This window comes from Lissotriton helveticus, chromosome 11, assembly GCF_964261635.1.
Source record: "Lissotriton helveticus chromosome 11, aLisHel1.1, whole genome shotgun sequence".
NCBI lineage: Eukaryota > Metazoa > Chordata > Amphibia > Caudata > Salamandridae > Lissotriton > Lissotriton helveticus.
Genome location: NC_136072.1, coordinates 334,468,051 through 334,489,855, shown reverse-complemented (window position 1 = coordinate 334,489,855; position 21,805 = coordinate 334,468,051). Strand labels below are relative to the sequence as shown.

General features: G+C 50.9%; 2 protein-coding genes across 5 annotated transcripts in view; one reads left to right on the top strand and one right to left on the bottom strand.

Moving 5' to 3' along the window:
• The window catches only part of HDLBP (high density lipoprotein binding protein), a 1,657,332-nt gene that overhangs the window by 1,115,908 nt on the left and 519,619 nt on the right, over positions 1-21,805 (bottom strand). The gene's annotated exons all lie outside the window — the stretch shown is intronic.
• Positions 8,811-13,951, top strand: LOC144792289 (uncharacterized). The gene is made up of 2 exons (XM_078667237.1): positions 8,811-11,447; positions 11,516-13,951. The coding sequence occupies exon 2, from the start codon at positions 12,112-12,114 to the stop codon at positions 13,042-13,044; it is 933 nt and encodes a 310-aa protein (XP_078523363.1). The 5' UTR covers positions 8,811-11,447; positions 11,516-12,111; the 3' UTR covers positions 13,045-13,951.

The following is a 21,805-nucleotide window of genomic DNA, read 5'->3' as shown; positions in this document are numbered from 1 at the left end:
TGCCTCTGCCTCTACCTTTGGCACTGTTTCCTCTGTATCCATCTCTGCTCTGCTTTGGGTACGAAGATTGCGCACCACCTTTATTGAATGGCGTCTGCTGCGACATGTGCCCTCTGTTAACACCTCGACTGCCTGAGCGACGAAATGAATATGCTACTTACCAGTATGCATCTGTTCTTGGCATGTAGGGCTGCTAACATTCATATCTATTGCATAGATCGCCGCCTAGTGTTGGGTCCGGATGATTGCACATTGTTGTCCTGGAAGAGTCTTCGAAGTATCACGAGATAGGTGGCTCCTCCCCTGGACTACAGTGCGCATGGGCATCGACTCCATCCCCAGATTGTTTTTAGCCATTGCGGCAAAGATGGAGTATGACCGTGTTAAAGATGTCCATGCTAATGATTGAATGCAAGAAGCAATCTGTAGCTGCTACAGGCGCCGGGGAGGAGGGTGGGCGATATGAATGTTAGCAGCCCTACATGCCAAGAACAGATGCATACTGTTAAGTAGCATATTCAGTTCGAGGCATGTGGGCTGCTAAATTCATATCTATTGCATAGAATACATAGCAGTCCCTCCATTAACGGCGGCCGCCCGTGCCAGCTGCAGAAGTCTGAAATAGAGTCTTGAGAACAGCTTGTCCTACAGCTGCCTGCTGTTTGGAATGCACGTCTACGCAGTAATGTTTGGTAAACGTGTGTGGTGTGGACCACGTGGCTGCTCTGCAAATGTCTTCTAAAGGAATGTTTCCCAGGAATGCCATGGATGCTCCTAACTTGCGTGTGGAGTGTGCTCTGGGTGGGATCGTTAAAGTGCGTTTAGCTTTCTGATAGCAAATCTGAATACATTTAACGATCCACCTGGCTATTCCAGCTTTGGAAATGGGGTTGCCCTTGTGCGGAGCTGAAAAGGCAACGAATAGTTGTTGTGTGTTCCTAAATGGTTGTGTTCTGTCAATGTAGTGCATCAACGCCCTCTTAACGTCCAAGGTATGGAGCATTCTTTCCGCTACCGTCTCCGGATTTGGAAAGAATGCGGGCAGTTCAATTGTCTGATTGACGTGAAAGTGTGACACCACCTTCGGAAGGAACTTGGGGTTAGTGCGGAGCACCACGCTGTTGGAATGAACCTGAATAAATGGCTCTTGGATTGTGAGCACCTGTAGCTCACTAACACGTCTGAGAGACGTGATGGCAATGAGGAAAGCCACTTTCCATGTCAGGAATTGAATCTCACATGAATGTAGAGGCTCAAACGGGGGACCCATCAACCTAGTGAGGACTACGTTGAGATTCCATACTGGAGCGGGTGGGGTCCTGGGAGGAATGACCCGCTTCAGCCCTTCTAGAAAAGCTTTAATGGCAGGCACCCTGAAAACAGAGGTGCTGCCTGTTCTGAAGATAAGCTGCTATGGCTGACAAGTGTATTCGAATGGAAGCGTACGCTAGATTGCATTTGTAAAGATGTAACAAGTAGCAAATGATGTTTGGAATGGATGCATCCAGCGGATTTATGTTATGCTCTGTACAGTAGATGACAAAACGCTTCCATTTCGCTGCATAGCAAGCTCGGGTAGTGGGCTTTCTTGCCTCTCTGATGATGTCCATGCATTCAGGAGGCAGATTAAGGTAGCCAAACTCTAGGACTTCAGGAGCCAGATCGCCAGATTGAGCTGTTGCGGGTCTGGATGCTGAATGTCGCCATGGTTCTGCGTCAAGAGCCTGGGTGTGAGGTGCAGCCTTTGATGCGGTACCACGGAAAGGTCTAGAAAGGTGGTGTACCATGGTTGGCGTGCCCACGTTGGAGCAACCAGGATGAGCGTCATCGAGTGTTGCTTTAGCTTTCTTGCCACCAGCGGAATGAGAGGTGCTGGGGGAAAAGCGTACGCAAATCTGCCTGACCAGTTCATCCATATCGCATTGCCTTGCGACTGTGGGTGAGGGAACCTGGCGGCAAAGCTTTGGCATTTTGCGTTTTCCTCTGTGGCAAACAGGTCTATCTCCGGATGACCCCACTGCTGGAAGTACGGGCGGAGTACTGATGGATGTATCTCCCACTCGTGCATTTGATGGCTGTACCTGCTGAGCAGATCCGCCATCTGGTTGTCCTTGCCCGGAAGGTGTTCCGCCATGAGGAAGATGTTCCTCTGAATGGCCCACTTCCACATGCTCTGAGCCAGATGAGAGAGCTGTGGAGAGTGCGTACCCCCCTGCTTCTGGATATAGTACATGGCCGTCATGTTGTCCGTCCGGATCAACACGACCTTGTTGCACAAATGTACTTTGAAGGACTTTAACGCCAGAAAGATCGCCATCAACTCCAGACAGTTGATGTGCATCTTCTTTTGCTGTGTAGTCCATAGTCCCTGCACCGTGTAGTGGAGCACATGAGCTCCCCAACCCTGGAGATGCGTCCGTCGTGAGGATGATCTGTGGTACAGGCTCTTGGAACGGTCGGCCCTTGCAAAGGTTGTGTGGATTCCACCAATGCAGAGAGTTGTATGCCCGACCGGTTACCAACACTAGGTCTTTCAACTGTCCGTGAGCCTGCGTCCACTGATGCGCTGGACATTCTTGGAGCGGACGCATATGCAGTCTTGCGTGCGGGACTATGGAGATGCAGGAGGCCATCATGCCTATCAACTGCATAAACACTCTCGCTGGGAGTGAGTGTTGGGGTCTGAACCTCTGGATTAGCGACTGGATGTTGTGGATCCTCGCTGGGTTTGGCTATGCTTTGGCAGCCAGAGTATTTATGGTCGCGCCCAGATATTGCCGCACGTGGGCTGGCTGGAGGTGCGACTTTGGATAGTTTAACGAGAACCCCAGACTGTGAAGGAGGTGAATAGTGTGGGACATGTCCGCGGCGCACTGTTGTTCCGACTTGGCCTGAACGAGCCAGTCATCTAGGTAAGGGTAGACATGTATGTTCTGTCTCCTGAGGTGCGCCGCCACGGTCGCCAGACACTTTGTGAACACTCTAGGGGCAGTGGTCACTCCGAAGGGTAGGACCTTGAACTGGTAATGCCTGTTTTGTATGGTGAACCGGAGGTATTTTCTGTGGGATGGGTGAAGTGGTATGTGAAAGTAAGCATCCTTGAGGTCCAAGGTTGCGAGGAAGTCTCCCTGGTTTAGTAGTGGAAGAACCTGTTGTAGCGTCAACAAGTGAAATTGTTCTGAGAGTATGTATAGATTGAGGGGGCGAAGGTCCAGAATGGGCCTGAGTGAGCCGTCCTTCTTTGGTATTAAGAAGTACAGGGAATAAACCCCTGTGCCTTCGTCTTCCACTGGCACGAGCTCTATTGCTCCTTTTTGCAGCATTACGAGAACCTCCTGCTGCAACAAGTGCAAGTGCTCTGCTGACATAGGACGTTGCCTTGGGGGTATGTTGGGGGGAGTGGACGTTAACTCCAAACAATACCCGAACTGGATAAGCTCCCTTACCCACCTGTCTGTGGTGATGTTTCTCCAGACTGGCAGGAACTGTTGGAATCTCCCCCCGACAGGTGTTGCATGGTCGGGGGGCAGTGACAGGGAGTCACTGTTTGTTGGCAGCAGAGGAACGGGAAGTATTGTTGCCTCTGCCTCTGCCCTTGGCGCTGTTTCCTCTGTAACCACCTCTATTCTGTTTGGGGTAAGAGGCCTGGGCGCCTCCTCTATGGAAATTTGTCTGCTGTGCCAAGTGCCCTCTGGCAACACCTCTTGTACCTGAGCGACGAAAAGTGTTGCCCCTGTATTGCTGAGACTGAAGTGCACCCATGGACCTAGCCGTCTCAGTGTCTTTTTTAATCTTCTCAAGGGTGGTGTCAACCTCCGGGCCAAACAGTCTGTCTGGATTGACGGGTAGGTTGAGGATAGTTGTTTGGATCTCGGGCTTGAACCCTGAGATGCAGAGCCATGCCGGACATCTCAACATAACACTAGTGTTCACCGCCCGTGCAGCTGTATCTGCAACATCAAGCGCACATTTAATCGCAGCATTAGAAATGAGCTTGCCCTCCTGGATCAACATTCCAGCTCCTTCTTTGAACTGGTCTGGAAGGTGTTGCAAAAGCTGTTCCAAGGTGTCATAATGCACCCTATCATATCTAGCCAACAGGGCTTGTGTATTGGATATGCGCCATATGTTTGCTGCCTGTGCTGCCACCCTTTTGCCCCCTGCCTCTAGCACTTTAGACTCTTTGTCTGGGGGAGGAGCTTCACCCGTCGTCTGTGAATTCGCCCTCTTGCGGGCATTGGAGACGACCAAAGAGTCTAGAGGCAACTGGCCTCGTATACAAGCAGGGTCCCCTGGTGCCGGTCTGTATTTCTTTTCTATACGTGGGTTGACCACCCGTGCCCTGACCACCCGTGCCCTGGTGGGTTCATTGAAAATGTCAGTGGCATGTTTGAGAACCACTTTAAGCATTGGCAGTGTTTTAACAGTCTTTTCCGATGCAGAGAATGTATCAAACAAAAAGTCAACTTCCACAGGGTCGGCATGCATCTCTACTCTGTGATTGGCAGCCGCCCGTTCAATTAAGGCATTAAATGCCGCTGAGTCTTCAGTAGGAGAAGTTTTTATTCCATAAAGCTGTGGGTCACCAACCACCTGTTGGTCACCCTGGTCACCAGTGTCTATCCATGAGTCCTGCTGCTCATCAGGGTCATTATTGGCAGGGAAGTTATACTCATCATTATGTTCATTTCCATCCCCATCTGAGTAAGTGGGTGAAGGTGTTGGACTCCTCCTAGGCTGTTGAGGAATGGGTTCCACAAGCTCTGGAGTATTCGGTGCAGGCCTTTTCTTTTTTAGAGGGATTACATAGGAGTCCACCGGCTGGGATGTAATTTTCCTCTTGTATAGCATTAATTTGCCTGTGTCTGCGTCGATAAAATGCTCCGAATCGTCGTCCTGCGAAAGTGGTCGAGCAGAGCAGCCAGCACGCTGAGTCTGCCGCAGCCCCTCCGAGTCATCGGGCACCGTACGCGGTGCGAAAGCCTTCGGCGCCACCTTCGGCGGCAGAGTATAGAGGATTGGCGTTGAAGTTTTCTTCGGCGGAACAGCCGCCGTCGGTACCGAGGGCGTTTTCGGTTCCGACGTCTTGTCCCGTATCCTCTTCAGGAAGTCCGCAACCTGCTTAGTAAAAGAAGCGGACGGCTTTGTCGATCCGACCGAGGGCCTCGATCCACCAACAGGTGATCAGAGCGTCGAAGACTTCTGTTTGGGCGCGGAAGCACCCTCGACAGCAAGGGCCCGGTCCCCTGTTTTTCCCTTCGGCGTCGACGCCGCCGGCTTCGGATCGGCAGATTTTTCCCTTTGCGTCGTGGTTGCAGACTTCGGCTCGGCGGCCTTCGCCGACGCCACTTCGACTGGCCGTTTGCCTGTAGGCACGGTAGTCTTGGGTGAAGGTTTCTCGACAGTCTTCTTCGACGCCGACTCCACGACCTTACTCGACACATGCTCGACGACCTTCTTCAAGCCGGCCTCCTTGGCCCCTTTGGGTGCCTTTTCGTGTTCGACTGCCTTTTTCGGCATCGAAGCCTCAGAAGACGACGGTTTCGAAGTTGTCTCTGCCGCTTTCGGTTTCGATGGTGTGTCGGCCATCTTAGAAGAAGTCGAAGCCGATGGTTTCGGTTTCGTTATCTGTAAAGGAGGCTCCGCCGAAATGTCTGTAGCCGGGCCAGAAGGCGGGGCCGAGGACTTAGGTTGAGGGTCGTGGGTAAGGCCGAGTGGCGATCCCGTGACCTGAGCCTTAGTTATTGTACAGACGGGGCATAGCTCTTCCTCCGAGCTATCTTCCGCGGCCCCATAAACTTCCTCGTCGTCCCCTACCTCCTCGACGTATTAGTCTAGGTCCAGGCCCTCAACGGCTTCTCCGTAGTCGGCCTCGACCTCCGCCGACGGATGCGAGATCTGAAGCTGAAGCTCTTGCTCGTCTGCTTCGGGGTCGTTGAAGATGTCCACAGGTGCCGGTGCCGATCGCTGGGCCTCGAGGCACGCCACGTGCCGAATCTTGAGCGTCTTCTTCGACCGGAACTTCGAACAGGCCATACAGTTGGCCTCGTTGTGGTCCGGCGACAGGCACTTGTTGCATACAGGATGCACGTCGATGTGTGGGTACTTCGAACCGCACACGGGACACTTCTTGAACGGACTTCGTTCCATTGTAGTTTCGTCGGGGTCTTGCTGCGTCGACAGGGCCTCGATGACCGAAGAGTCAGCCGACTCTCTAGATATCCGACTCGAAGAGTTGGAACTAACACGAGACCGAACGCGAACAATACCGACGAGGTACCTAAGGCCTTTTGGCCTTAAAGAAATTGTTTTATCGATTCCGAACAGGAGACGTCGAAATCACATCCGAACCCAATGGCGGAAAAAAACAATCTGGGGATGGAGTCGATGCCCATGCGCACTGTAGTCCAGGTGAGGAGCCACCTATCTCGTGATACTTCGAAGACTCTTCCAGGACAACAATGTGCAATCATCCGGACCCAACACTAGGCGGCGATCTATGCTATAGATATGAATGTTAGCAGCCCACATGCCTCGAACAGTGTTTCCTCTAAATTGCTGTGACTGGAGAGCCCCCATGGACTTTGCAGTCTCTGTATCTTTCTTGATCTTTTCCAGGGTGGCGTCCACCTCTGGTCCAAATAACCTATCTGGGTTAACTGGCTGGTTGAGGATAGTGGTCTGTATCTCCGGCTTGAACCCTGAGATGCGGAGCCATGCTTGACGCCTCAACATCACACTAGTGTTGATTGCCCTCGCTGCCGTGTCCGCAACGTCCAGCGCACACTTGATAGCAGCGTTGGTGATGAGCTTTCCCTCCTGGATAAGCATTTCAGCTCCCTCTTTGAACTGGTCTGGAAGGTGTTGCAACAGCTGCTCTAGGGTGTCGTAGAGAGCCCTATCGTATCTGGCCAACAGAGCCTGCGTGTTTGAGATGCGCCATATGTTGGCCGCCTGAGGCGCAACCCTCTTCACCGATGCCTCCAGCACTTTTGACTCTTTGTCTGGGGGAGGAGCTTCACCCGTGGTTTGGGAGTTCGCCCTCTTGCAGGCATTAGAGACCACCAAAGAGTCCTAAGGCAACTGGTCCTTGATGTAGGTTGGATCGCCAGGTGCCGGCCGGTATTTCTTCTCTATTCTAGGGTTGACAACCCTTGATCTCGTGGGCTCTTTGAAAATGTCTGCCGCATGTTTAAGGACCCCTTTTAGCATTGGGAGAGTCTTGACTGTTTTTTCTGCAGTGGAGAAAGTGTCAAACAGGAAGTCCACCTCCACAGGGTCAGCATGCATTTCCACTTTATGATTTGTAGCTGCCCTTTCAATTAAGGCATTAAATGCCGCAGAATCTTCAGTGGGAGACGTCTTTACGTTATAAATCTGAGGATCATGGACTGCTTGCTGGTCCCCTTGATCACCTGTGTCCATCCATGAGTCTTGTTGCTCATCAGGCTCTGTGTTTGCAGGAAAGTTGTACTCCTCATCTTGCTCTCCTTCATCCCCACCAGAGTAAGTGGGAGAAGGTGTTGCACTCCTCCTAGGCTGTGTAAGGATCTGTTCAACCGGAACTGGTGTTTCTGGTGCAGGCCTCTTGCGTTTCAGAGGAATAGTATACGACCACAAAGGCTGTGATGTTATATTCCTCTTGTAGAGCGTGAGTTTCCCGGTGTCGGCATCGATGTAACGTTCCGACCGCTCTTCAATTAAAGGCTGTCAATGACTTAAACCCCCAGCTGGGGGAGTTGGCTTCGACACCGAGTCAGTGGGCACCGACCGCGGTGCCAAGGCCTTCGGCGCCACCTTAGGCTGTAACATGTAGAGGATCGGCGTCGAGGTCTTTTTTGGTAGGTCAGCCGGCTTCGGTGCGGAAGGAGTCTTCGGTTCCGATGCCAGTGCCTTGTCCTTAATGCGCTTGAGGGAGTCCGAGACCTGCTTCGTAAAGGAAGCGGATGGTTTCGTTGACCCGACCGATGCCCTCGGTACGCCTCCAGGGGAAGACCCGAGCGTCGATGACTTCTGCTTGTCTGCGCGAGGCGCAGGAGCACCCTGGACCGGTGCGCTTCGATCACTGTCCACGGCCGCGGACGCAGACGGCTTTGGAGCAGTATCCTTTGCTTTTGGCGTCGGGACCCCAGACTTCGGCTCGGCGCCCTTGGCTGACTTCGACTCGACGGCCCCCTTGTTCTTTGGGTCGACAGACTTCCCCGAGGCAGGCTCGACAGCCTTTTTGGATTTCGGCTCGACCGCTTTGCTTGAGCCCGGCTCGACGGCCTTCTTCGAGCTTGGCTCCTTGACCACCTTCGGCACCTTTGCCTGGTCGACAGCTTTCTTTGGCTTCGAGGCCTCCGAAGACGACGGCGTCGATGGTGGAGCAGGCGTCTTCGGTGTCTATGGCGCCTCGGCCATCTTAGTTATCGTCGACACCGATGGTTTTGGTTTCGATTTCGATAATGGCGGCTCCGCTGAGGTGTCCGCAGCCGGGCCTGAAGGCGGGGCCGTGGATAGAGGTGTAAGGTCTTGGGTAAGGCCGAGTGGCGATCCCGCGACCTGAGCCTTTGTAAGAGTACGAACGGGGCATAGCTCATCCTCCGGGCTATCTTCCATGGCCCCATAAGCTTCCTCGTCGTCCCCTACCTCATCGACGATTTCCTCTAGGTCTTGGCCTTCGACGTCCGCTTCGTAGTCGGACTCGACCACCACCGGTGCAGGTGAAATCTGCAACTGAAGCTCTTGCTCTTCTGCGTCGTCGATGTCCACCGGTGCTGGAGCCGATCGCTGGGCCTCGAGGCGCGCCACGCGCCGAAGCTTGATCGTTTTTTTTTTTTTCGAAATCTGGAACAGGCCATACAGTTGGCCTCGTCGTGGTCCGGCGACAGGCACTTGTTGCACACAGGATGGACGTCGACGTGTGGGTACTTGGATCCACACACGGGACATTTCTTGAAAGGACTCCGCTCCATGTCGTCGAAGTCTTGCTGCGTCTACTAGGCCTCAATCACCGAAGAGTAACACGACTCCCCGGATATCCGACTCGACGAGTTGGAAGTTAAACGGGACCGAACGCGAACAATACCGACGTATGAGGAAGGCCTTTTGGCCTTGAAAAAGTTTTGTAACGACTCCGAACAGGAGACGTCGAAATCACATCCGAACCCAATGGCGGAAAAAACCAATCTGGGGATGGAGTCGATGCCCATGCGCACTGTAGTCCAGGGGAGGAGCCACCTATCTCGTGATACTTCGAAGACTCTTCCAGGACAACAATGTGCAATCATCCGGACCCAACACTAGGCAGCGATCTATGCTATAGATGTGAATTTAGCAGCCCACATGCCTCGAACCTTTTGCCACCCCTGGCTGGTTCTTAAATTGACACAACTGGCTGATCACTCAGCTGGGGCAAGATGGTGTAATCACCTCTTGCTTAGATATAGTATACCTATATCTAAACCTATATCTGGACACATATAAACCTGTGAGCCACTCCTATGGAAGGCCTCATCAATCCTGGAGGCAGAGTGCGTGGTTTAATGTGAGATGGAGCTCTAGCATGAGCTGAGCCTGTCTGTAGCCGTCGGGAACAACTCCCTAAGCTGTTTCAGGATAATGCCATACCATATACTATTAAGTGCATTATAATCCTCGCGGTTATATAGCAACTTTGGTTTGGCTTTATCAAAACATGTCGTGTAAGGTGTCATACGATTTGGAATACTATCCCCTCGCCAGTCCTGGCGACAGGGATAGCATTCCACCCCTCTAGAGGGAGAAGACATGTTACTTTACTGAAATGCGGTTAATTTTAAAAAGAGCCTCAGATCCACAAAATGGATGCTTCTGCCACAGACACAAGTCTGACCCCCTGTAGCTGACCGAAACTAAGCTAAGGGGGCCTGGACAAACGGTTTCCTGTCACAGGGAGGTGTCGCACCCCCCCAGACAGGAGATAGTGGATTGTAGCAGGGAGGTTTGAAAGAAACCAGACACTGCTTGGGGCGCACAAGGCTGCCCCTTGCATAATCGGGCCAAACCGGTTCTGGGGCACCCCAGCCCCCGACCCAGCGCGGCCTGGATCAAAGGAAAGGGGTGTACCCACCCCCTTCCTGGGTCCCACCCATAGGAGGGGACCTAGCAGGTAATCCAGCCCCCTAGATTGGTATAAGAATGGGAGCAGTGCCAATGCACTTTAGATTATCCTCATGAAACATAAGAAACGAAACTCTGGACCCTTCGACATCCTACTCAACGTAGAAGACTGAAGAATCTTCCTTGTGGCCAAGGAGTGACCACCCTGTGCAAACAGGCACCATCCAGCCCTCGACGTCTGCTTTGTTGCAGTTCCCGCCGGAACTCGAGCGACAGAGATTGACGAGATCAAGCTTGCCTGCCTTCTTACAGCCCGATCCACAGTCCCTGCAGAGCTGAGACCCGTGGAGGCGACCGGAGGCGTGGGGCACGCCATCTTGAAAAGACCACGAGACGCTGACCGTGCAGCCCACGAGTGACCCTCGAAGCTGTACACCGGGGTTTGAGAAGCCCCAACCCTGAGCCACTCTTGCACCGAAGTTTACCCCTCTACACTCGACGAGTGCTGCGTGGGGCCCTTCTGCTTCTTTTGGCTCAACGCGTTGGCCCGGTCCCTTGCCAGCCGGCTTGCGGCCACTGTGCCGACGAAACTCGAAATACGACTTGTGATTCTGGTTGCTCCAGATTTACACCAGCTCCCCTGAAAAGGAGCCCCCACTCTGACCCTCCTGGTCCGAGTGAGAAGCAATCTTCCAGTTCTGCGTGTATTGCTTTTGCCAAGTGTTTGCTCCAATCTTGAAGCCGACAGCACAGACGGCGAGAGCCTACGTGGGACAGATCGTGACCTGCTCCTGGACGTCACAGATGCCCCAGAGCCCACGTGACAGCGGAGAGAAGCTCCTCGACAACCACCTGATTGCGCCCGACATTGCCTGGTTCCGTCCTGGTTCCACCCTGGTCACTGCTGAGTGACCCAGACTCTGTCCCCTCTGCTTTCAGGTGCTTTGACTTGGATCCACTCTTGGATCCCACCGGACACTTCTCCTTCACAGCGCCTGCAGCCTCTTCAGCTTCAAGCACCAAGACCCTGCGTGACGAAACCCGACGCCACTTCTACCCTTTGCACCCACTTCCTGTGGGCGAGGTAACATTGCAACGCCGGTGTTCCCACACTGGTACACACCTCTAGGGCCTGTGTCTAAAGTTTTGTCTTTCTAGGTTCAGCGGAAGTGTCCTTAAACTCTATTTGTGTAACTTGTACGCACCATTGACTAACATTGGTGCATGCGTGCGCTTTCAGCGCTGCACCCGATTCCCGCGGGCTTTTCCAGACTTCAGCATTGCTTGTCCCGACTGCTCCCAGCGATTCCCTAGGCCCTAGGCCTAACCACTGATCGATTGGTATCTCTTATACCATTTTTTAGGTCTCGCCTGTCGATGCGCATGCGCATCGAGCAAGCGAGACTATAGGGGCTCATCTACTCTTTTTTAGTATATGGTCTGAGTGGCCCCCCGCCCTCATCCATAATTGTGCAACTTTGTATGTTATACTGTGCTTTTGATTTAACGCTTGTGCCCCTTTATTCATAAAGAGTACTGGGGATTATTTGGAGTAATAAATACATATATTTTTATAATATATACTTGTGAGGTGTCCTTTCATTTGATATTACAGGACTGTGATTGGTAAAACAGCTCGCTTAACACGACCTCTTGAGTTAAGCCTTTAAGGCTGCTTAGTCTATGCTACCATTAAGATAGCTTGTCTACAAGGTTGACTTACAACCAGACACCATAAAGGGTTATTTGGACTGATACAAGGTGGTTCCAGAATTGGAAACATCATATACCAGGCCAACTTCTCACATTGGTGCGCAGAGGTGCGGATTTGAGCTTGCTGTTTTACCATTGCAATCTTTTTATCAAATTGAGAGATCACATCAAGTACCTTAGGTACATATAAATCAAAAGCTTAGCATATTTAAGTTCTACTGAACTTAGTAGTTGTAGGTTGAAGGGATTAGCACATCCTGACTACAACTCACTAGCAAGGTACAGTAGGTGCATCACTTACACCACACTAGAGTCATGTCTGGCACAGGTGAAGCTCCAAGCTCTCTGCCTGTGACAGTTGACCTGACCAAGGCAACTTCCAGCTATGACAAACTTAGCCACAAAGACTGGATTGCCTTGTGCATTTCAAGGGGGCTAAAAAGGGGCAGAAGTCCCACCAGTCCTACCCTGATAGCCATTCTAGAACAGGATGACTTAGATAAGGCGAATGCAGCTCCCTTAGAATCAGGAGATGGAGTGAACCCCCCTGTAACTGAGACCACTCCAGAGGAGGAAGATGTAGAGGAGGAAGAAGAGGAGGAGGAGGACTCAGATGTAGAGGATCCTGAGAATGAGGATCAGAGGGGTAACCAGGTTGTAGTTGCCAGGCTTAACCAGGCCAACTTAGACCTACTTGGGAATGGAGAGGGCCAGCACCTCCCCAGATCACATAATATCATTCTCCCAGGCAACAGAAGGGTGAGATCTCTATCAGGGGACTCTCATATTTCTAGTGCCTCAAGAGAATCTCAGAGAGGAATGACTTCCTCTCAGAAGATAGAGCATAGGGCCAGGATGAGGGCTGTCAAACTCCAGATAGAGAGGGAGGAGGTAGCCCTGGCTCAAGCTAGACTTGCCTTGGCAAGAGAACAAAAGTTGTGTGGCTTAGATGCCACTGGTGGCAGCATAATTCCTAGAGAGAAAGACAGGAGCTATGATAATAGAAACCTGACAAAAAGTGTGCCCCCCTACAAGGAAGGGGATGACATCCACAAATGGATGACTGCTCTTGAGAGAGCCTGCATGGTACAGCAGGTTCCTCAGGATCAGTGGGCTGCAATTTTATGGTACTCCTTTTCTGAGAAAGGGAGGGATAGGCTCCTCACAGTTAGACCGGAGGATGCCAAAAACTACTCTGTCCTGAAGAGTGCTCTTATTGAAGGGTTTGGCCTAACCACTGAGCAATAAATATTGTTGTTCAGAGACACCCAAAAAGCACAGACTCAGGACTGGACTGATTTTGTTGATTGTGCCACTAAGGCTCTGGAGGGTTGGTTGCAGGGAAGTAAAGTTTCAGACTATACAGGATTGTACAATCTTATAATGAGAGAGCAGATCCTTAATAACTATCAGAACCAGCTGTTGCATCAATACCTTATTGACTCTGATCTGACCACTCCCCAAGAATTGGGAAAGAAGGCAGACAAATGGGTCAGAACAAGGATTAAGCAGAAACCCCAGAACCAAGGTGGTGACCAGAAGAAAACAGACCAGAAGGGTGGGAATCAGAAAGATAAAGAAAAGGACCAGAAGTCTTCAGGCCTCAAACTAATAATAAGGAGGGTGGTTCCCAAAATGGAAAGAAAAAGAAGAATGATGGCCCAAAGAAACCTTGGTGTAATACCTGTAAATCAGTTTCACACTGGGGCAGTGACTGCACCAGGAAAAATCCAGTCCCCACCACTGTAGCTCCTAAAGCACCTGCACCCCCTAGTACAGTTAACAGTGGTGGTACACAACCAAAGGGTATAGTAGGGTTAACCTTGGGTACTGAGATGGAATCTGGCCTAGCCAGAATTCCTACTCAGGCAGTTCTCCTATATGATGTGGACTTAGCTTTGTCCACTACAGTGAGTCCCAGTAACCTGGGCAAATATAGGCAGACGCCTTTTGAGGTTCCGTAAAAATTATTACAACGTTCTGGGCATTACCGAATATGGACGAGTTTAGTATCTATGAACCGTAAATGGCGAGTTCGGTAAGTGTATGCATTTTCGCTACACTACCTGTTAGGGTTCGCCTAATATTACGGGTTCTTCATCTGAACCCTCGGGTTCCATTTTAGATACGGCATCCATTTTTGTTTCTTGCCCTCACGTAGTCAGCGAGCAGGTAACTGTTCGCCCCCTGACCCTCTAGTTCCCAAGCCTTGCGGAAGACGCATATTCCTTTCATGCGTCTTTATGGCCGGAGGAATGACACAGCGAAGGCAGATGGCTCAGCTTGAGGGTAATCTGGTCGTGCCGGTCTATTGTGACAGCCGTGCAGGCGATGGGATCCAGCTCTTTGATCCTACGATCATGCTTCCGATATTAACCCCACACTCCTTTCTCTACACGTGTCTGACTTCCTTGCAGCTGCTCTTGTTTCTTCTTCTTGGTCATTTACAACTCTAATGGGTGTGCCTAATGGTGGGAAGATGTACTTTTACAGTTGGGAACCGGCATTGCTACTGTAATTATGTTCCGGGTTTCTGAACACATGAAAGCGACCCTTTTGAAGTTTACTGTGGGAACTGAATTGTAATCTTTTGTTCGCATGTTGTGCAATGGCAACATTTTGTATAAAAGAGAGCGACCTACATATGCAATTTGAAGCAGACTCGCAGAACCTACATGCCGATGTACTTCTAATGACTCTTGTTTCCCTGCAGTAAATAAACGCTGATCTTTGACGCCGAAGGAAGTGTCCCGTGTCTCTGTCACTTGTGCGCCGAAACAGGTATCCCATGAAGGTTATAGGTGTTGTTCCCTGGCACCGCTGGTTCTGTTAAAAGTCCAGTCCTTCACTTTGATAAATAAGAAACTGGCTCAGGCCTACAGGGACACATGTGCCAGTGTCACTATGGTGACACCTGACTTTGTGGACCCTGGACAGATTGTACTAGGTGAAAGTTACCTAGTGACCAATGCAAGCAACTCCACTACTTCCCATAGTGTGGCTGTTGTGAACTTCTCCTGGGGAGGGGTAGATGGCCTAAAGAAAGTTGTTGTGAGTGCAGACCTCCCAGAAGATTGTCTGTTAGGCAATGATCTTGAAAGCTCAGTTTGGTCAGAAGTGGAGTACAGGACTCATGCAGAAATGCTAGGGATTTCAGCACATGTCCTTGCAGTGACAAGGACGCAGGCTAAGAAGTGTCTTCCTGAACCAGTGGTGGATCTTGGAATAGACCAACCACAACCCAAGAGAAGGAGCAAGAGGATTAAGGCAGTGCCTTCCACCTTGCCCCAGGTTGAGGATCAGATTTCACAGGAAACTGATCCTGCAGTCCAAGAGGAGACTGTCTCTGAGGAACTTGAGCCTGATCAGGTTGAGTTTCTGGGGACAGGGGGACCCTCAAGGGCAGACCTGGGGCAGGCCCAATTAGATTGCCCTTCACATGAACCCCTCAGACAGCAAGCTGCTGATGAGACTGCAGGGAAAGCCCAAGGTGCCCATAAAGTGTATTGGGATGATGGACTCCTTTACTCAGAGGCTAGAGACCCCAAGCCTGGTACAACCAGGAGGTTGGTTATACCTTTGAAGTTTAGGGGTTTCCTTCTCACCTTGGCCCATGATATTCCCCTTGCAGGACACTTAGGCCAGAACAAGACTTAGGACAGGCTTGTTCCACACTTTCACTGGCCTCATGTCAGAAAATGTCAAGGAGTTTTGTCGCTCCTGTGTCACTTGCCAAGCCAGTGGTAAGTCAGGTGGCACAACAAAGGCCCCCCTGATACCACTACCTGTGGTGAGGGTACCCTTTAAAAAAGAGTTGGAATAGATATCGTGGGTCCCATGGATCCTCAAACAGCATCTGGGAACAGATTTATACTGGTGGTAGTGGATCATGCCACCAGGTACCCAGAGGCAATTCCCCCAAGGACCACCACAGCACCTGTGGTGGCAAAAGCCCTCATTGCAGTTTTCTCAAGAGTGGGCTTTCCAAAGGAGGTACTATCAGACAGAGGTACAAACTTCATGTCTGGTTACTTAAAAGCAATGTGGAAGGAATGTGGAGTAAACTACAAGTTTACCACACCCTATCACCCACAGTGCAATGGGCTTGTGGAGAGATTCAACAAGACCCTCAAGGGAATGATAAAAGGGTTACCAGAGAAGCTTAGGCGGAAATGGGACATCCTTTTACCCTGCTTGCTCTTTGCTTACAGAGAGGTCCCACAGAAGGGGGTTGGCTACAGCCCTTTTGAACTTTTGTTTGGCCACCCTGTGAGGGGTCCACTATGTTTGGTGAAGGAAGGATGGGAGTTACCTCTCAAAAAGCCTAAGCTAGATGTGGTGGACTATGTACTGGGTCTCCGCTCCCGGATGGCTGAATACATGGAGAGAGCACCAAAAACCTGGAGGACAGTCAAGAATTGCAGAAAGCTTGGCATGACCAAAAGGCTGTTCTGGTTGAGTTCCAGCCAGGGCAGAAGGTGTGGGTGTTGGAGCCAGTGGCCCCAGCAGCACTCCAGGACAAATGGACTGGACCCTACCCTATCATTGAGAAAAAGGGAGAAGTCACCTATCTGGTTGACTTTGGAACGCCTAGGAGCCCCCACAGGGTGCTCCATGTGAATCGTTTGAAAGCATTTGTGGACAGGGAGGACATGAGCTTGCTCATGGCCACAGATGGGGAACAGGAGGAAGAGAGTGACCCTCTCCCAGACCTGCTTTCCCAGAACCCTGATGATGGTTCAGTTGATGGAGTAGCCTTGGCAGGCAGCCTCACTGACCAGCAACAGATGGACTGCAGACAGGTTTTGCAAGCCCACAGACACTTGTTTTCACTCACACCCAGTCAAACTAACTGGTGCACACCCATGAGGTGGACACTGGTGACAGTCTGCCTGTCAAGAATAAAATCTACAGGCAACCTGACCATGTCAGGGATTGTATAAAGGCTGAGGTGCAAAAGATGTTGGAGCTTGGAGTGATTGAGCCATCAGAGAGCCCATGGGCCAGCCCAGTGGTCCTTGTGCCAAAACCTCATACCCAAGATGGAAAGAGAGAAATGAGGTTTTGTGTGGAATACAGAGGTCTCAATGTGGTCACTAGGACAGATGCACATCCCATTCCAAGAGCAGATGAGCTCATTGATAAATTGGCTTCTGCCAAGTTTCTGAGCACATTTGATTTGACAGCTGGCTACTGGCAGATCAGACTAGCTGAAGAGTCAAAAGCCACGACAGCATTCTCTACCCCTAGTGGACATAATCAGTTTGTGGTAATGCCCTTTGGCTTGAAGAATGCACCTGCCACCTTCCAAAGGTTGGTGAATCAAGTCCTTGCTGGGCTGGATGACTTTTGTGCAGCATATCTAGATGATATTGCTGTCTTTAGCTCCACCTGGGAGGAACACCTGATCCACCTGAAGAAGGTTCTAGAGGCCCTGCAAAAGGCAGGCCTGACTATCAAGGCTACCAAGTGCCAGATAGGGCAGAGTAAGGTTGTATACCTGGGCCACCTAGTAGGTGGGGGTCAGGTTCAGCCACTGGAGAGCAAGATCCAGACCATACAGGACTGGGCTCCTACAGTTACCCAGACACAAGTCAGAGCCTTCTTGGGCCTGACTGGGTATTACAGAAAGTTTGTGAAAAACTATGGGTCCATTGTGACACCATTAAATGACTTGACATCAAAGAAGATGCCAAAAAAGGTTCAGTGGACAGTTAGCTGTCAAAAGGCATTTGATGACCTGAAGAAGGCCATGTGCTCTGCACCTATCCTGAAGAGTCCTGACTACTCCAAACAGTTCATTGTACAGACAGATGCTTTTGAGTTGGGGGTGGGAGCTGTGCTTTCACAACTTAATCAAGATGGTCAAGACCAGCCCATTGCTTTCATTAGCAGAAGGCTGACCCCTAGAGAGAAACGTTGGTCAGCCATTGAGAGGGAGGCCTTTGCTGTGGTTTGGGCCCTGAAGAAGTTGAGGTCCTACTTGTTTGGAACTCACTTCCTAGTTCAGACAGACCATAAACCCCTCTTGTGGCTAAATCAGATGAAGGGTGAAAATCCCAAACTGCTCAGGTGGTCCATTTCCCTACAGGGGATGGACTTTACAGTGGAGCACCGCCCAGGGACTGACCATGGTAATGCAGATGGTCTCTCCAGGTACTTCCACTTAGAACATGAAGACTTATCTGGTCATGGTTAAGTTTAATGTCCCTGCGTTTGGGGGGGTTGTGTAGGAGAGTAGGGTCTGCTATCCTATGGTCACCCCAAATTTTTGCTCTTTGCTTCACTGGTTTTCGACTACTGAGGCTGTGGGCCTGCTAATCAGACTCCCAGCCGGCTGTTCTCTCTCTAAATTAATAATACATGTGCTATAGGTACATACCACAATTGGAAATGGACTCCTCGTCAGCCCCTGTACCATGCACTATAGGTGCCCAGGGCATAGGTGCCACCAAGGCCTACTAGGGGCTGCAGCATATCTTTGGCCACCCCTGGCTGGTTCTTAAAGTGACACAACTGGCTGATCACTCAGCTGGGGCAAGATGGTGTGATCCCCTCTTGCTTAGATATAGTATACCTATATCTAAACCTATATCTGGAAACATATAAACCTGTGAGCCACTCCTATGGAAGGCCTCATCAATCCTGGAGGCAGAGTGCATGGTTTAATGTGAGATGGAGCTCTAGCATGAGCTGAGCCCGTCTGCAGCTGTCGGGAACAACTCCCTAAGCTGTTTCAGGATAATGCCATACCATATACTATTAAGTGCATTATAATCCTCGCGGTTATATAGCAACTTTGGTTTGGCTTTATCAAAACATGTCGTGTAAGGTGTCATATGATTTGGAATACTATCCCCTCGCCAGTCCTGGCGACTGGGATAGCATTCCACCCCTCTAGAGGGTGGAAGACATGTTACTTTACTGAAATGCGGTTAATTTTAAAAAGAGCCTCAGATCCACAAAATGGATGCTTCTGCCACAGACACAAGTCTGACCCCCCTGTAGCTGACCGAAACTCAGCCAAGGGGGCCTGGACAAAGGGTTTCCTGTCGCAGGGAGGTCTCACCCCCCCCCCCAGACAGGAGATAGTGGATTGTAGCAGGGAGGTTTGAAAGAAACCAGACACTGCTTGGGGCGCACAAGGCTGCCCCTTGCATAATCGGGGCAAACCGGTTCTGGGGCACCCCAGCCCCCGACCCAACGCGGCCTGGATCAAAGGAAAGGGGTGTACCCACCCCCTTCCTGGGTCCCACCCATAGGAGGGGACCTAGCAGGTAATCCAGCCCCCTAGATTGGTATAAGAATGGGAGCAGTGCCAATGCACTTTAGATTATCCTGATGAAACATAAGAAACGAAACTCTGGACCCTTCGACATCCTACTCAACGTAGAAGACTGAAGAATCTCCCTTGTGGTCAAGGAGTGACCACCCTGCGCAAACAGGCACCATCCAGCCCTCGACGTCTGCTTTGTTGCAGTTCCCGCCGGAACTCGAGCGACAGAGATCGACGAGATCAAGCTTGCCTGCCTTCTTACAGCCCGATCCACAGTCCCTGCAGAGCTGAGACCCGTGGAGGCGACCGGAAGCGTGGGGCACGCCATCTTGAAAAGACCACGAGACGCTGACCGTGCAGCCCACGAGTGACCCTCGAAGCTGTACACCGGGGTTTGAGAAGCCCCAACCCTGAGCCACTCTTGCACCGAAGTTCACCCCTCTACACTCGAGTGCTGCGTGGGGCCCTTCTGCTTCTTTTGGCTCAACGCGTTGGCCCGGTCCCTTGCCAGCCGGCTTGTGGCCCCTGTGCCGACGAAACTCGAAATACGACTTGAGATTCTGGTTGCTCCAGATTTACACCAGCTCCCCTGAAAAGGAGCCCCCACTCTGACCCTCCTGGTCCGAGTGAGAAGCAATCTTCCTGGTCCGAGTGAGAAGCAATCTTCCGGTTCCGCGTGGATTGCTTTTGCCAATCCCTGCTGATGAGGGGTAAATACCCCGAAACACGTGTCCAGGGATGGCGAAGATAGCGAAGATAGCAGAGAATCGAAAGAAGATGCATCGCGGAACACGAACTACACTTACCACAGTCCTTAGGGGCGATCCCGCTGGTGTGTGAGTAGTGTGCGACCCCACCCCCATTTGCTTTTGCCAAGTGTTGTTTGCTCCAATCTTGAAGCCGACAGCGCCGACGGCGAGAGCCTACGTGGGACAGATCGTGACCTGCTCCTGGACGTCGCAGATGCCCCAGAGCCCACGTGACAGCGGAGAGAAGCTACTCGACAACCACCTGATTGCACCCCACATTGCCTGGTTCCGTCCTGGTTCCACCCTGGTCACTGCTGAGTGACCCAGACTCTGTCCCCTCTGCTTTCAGGTACTTTTCGACTTGGATCCACTCTTGGATCCCACCAGACACTTCTCCTTCACAGCGCCTGCAGCCTCTTCAGCTTCAAGCACCAAGAACCTGCGTGACGAAACCCGACGCCACTTCGACCCTATGCACCCGCTTCCTGTGGGTGAGGTAACATTGCAACGCCGGTGTTCCCACACTGGTACACACCTCTAGGGCCTGTGTCTAAAGTTTTGTCTTTCTAGGTTCAGCGGAAGTGTCCTTAAACTCTATTTGTGTAACTTTTACGCACCACTGACTAAAATTGGTGCATGCGTGCGCTTTCAGCGCTGCACCCGAATCCCGCGGGCTTTTCTCGACTTCAGCATTGCTTGTCCCGACTGCTCCCAGCGATTCCCTAGGCCTAACCACTGATCGATTGGTATCTCTTATACCATTTTTTTAGTATATGGTCTGAGTGGCCCCCCGCCCTCATCCATAATTGTGCAACTTTGTATGTTATACTGTGCTTTTGATTTAACGCTTGTGCCCCTTCATTCATAAAGAGTACTGGGGATTACTTTGAGTAATAAATACATATATTTTTATAATATATACTTGTGTGGTGTCCTTTCATTTGATATTACAGGACTGTGATTGGTAAAACAGCTCGCTTAACACGACCTCTTGAGTTAAGCCTTTAAGGCTGCTTAGTCTATGCTAACATTAAGATAGCTTGTCTACAAGGTTGACTTACAACCAGACACCATAAGGGGTTATTTGGACTGATACAAGGTGGTGTCAGAATTGGAAACATCATATATCAGGCCAACTTCTCACAGGAGGAGTCACCTATCTCGTGACTACAAAGACCTTTTCCAAGAAGACAACAACCTGTAATCATCCGAGCCCAACACCAGGTGGCGATCTATTGCAAAAGTGTATGATCTGCAGCTCATATGCCTCCAACACTGATTTACTTACCATTCCTCTAGGAAATGTCCCGAGTGATATCTAGGCATACCTTCTGTAACAATGTGTAACTTGTAACCTATGTAACTCTCCTCATGTAAAGCGCTCCGATACCTCCGGGTCGAACCAGCGCTATATAAAACTCAAGTAAATAAATAATGAATATGCTACTTACCAGTATGCATCTGTTCTTGGCATGTAGGGCTGCTAACATTCATATCTTAGCATTAGATCGCCGCCTAGTGTTGGGCTCGGATGATTGCACATTGTTGTCCTGGAAGAGTCTTCGAAGTATCCTGAGATAGGTGGCTCCTCCCCTGGACTACAGTGCGCATGGGCATCGGCTCCATCCCCAGATTGTTTTTCGCCATTGTGGCAGAAGATGGAGTGAAAGTGTAAAGGATGTCCATGCTAATGAATAAATACAATAGTATATCTGCAGCTGCGACAGGCACCGGGGAGGAGGGCGGGCGATATGAATGTTAGCAGCCCTACATGCCAAGAACAGATGCATACTGGTAAGTAGCATATTCAGTTCGAGGCATGTGGGCTGCTAAATTCATATCTTAGCATAGAATACATAGCAGTCCCTCCATCAGCGGCGGTTGCCCGTGCCAGCTGCAGAAACCTGAAAAAGTGTTTTGAGAACAGCCTGTCCTACAGCAGCTTGCTGTTTGGAATGCACATCAACACAGTAGTGTTTTGTGA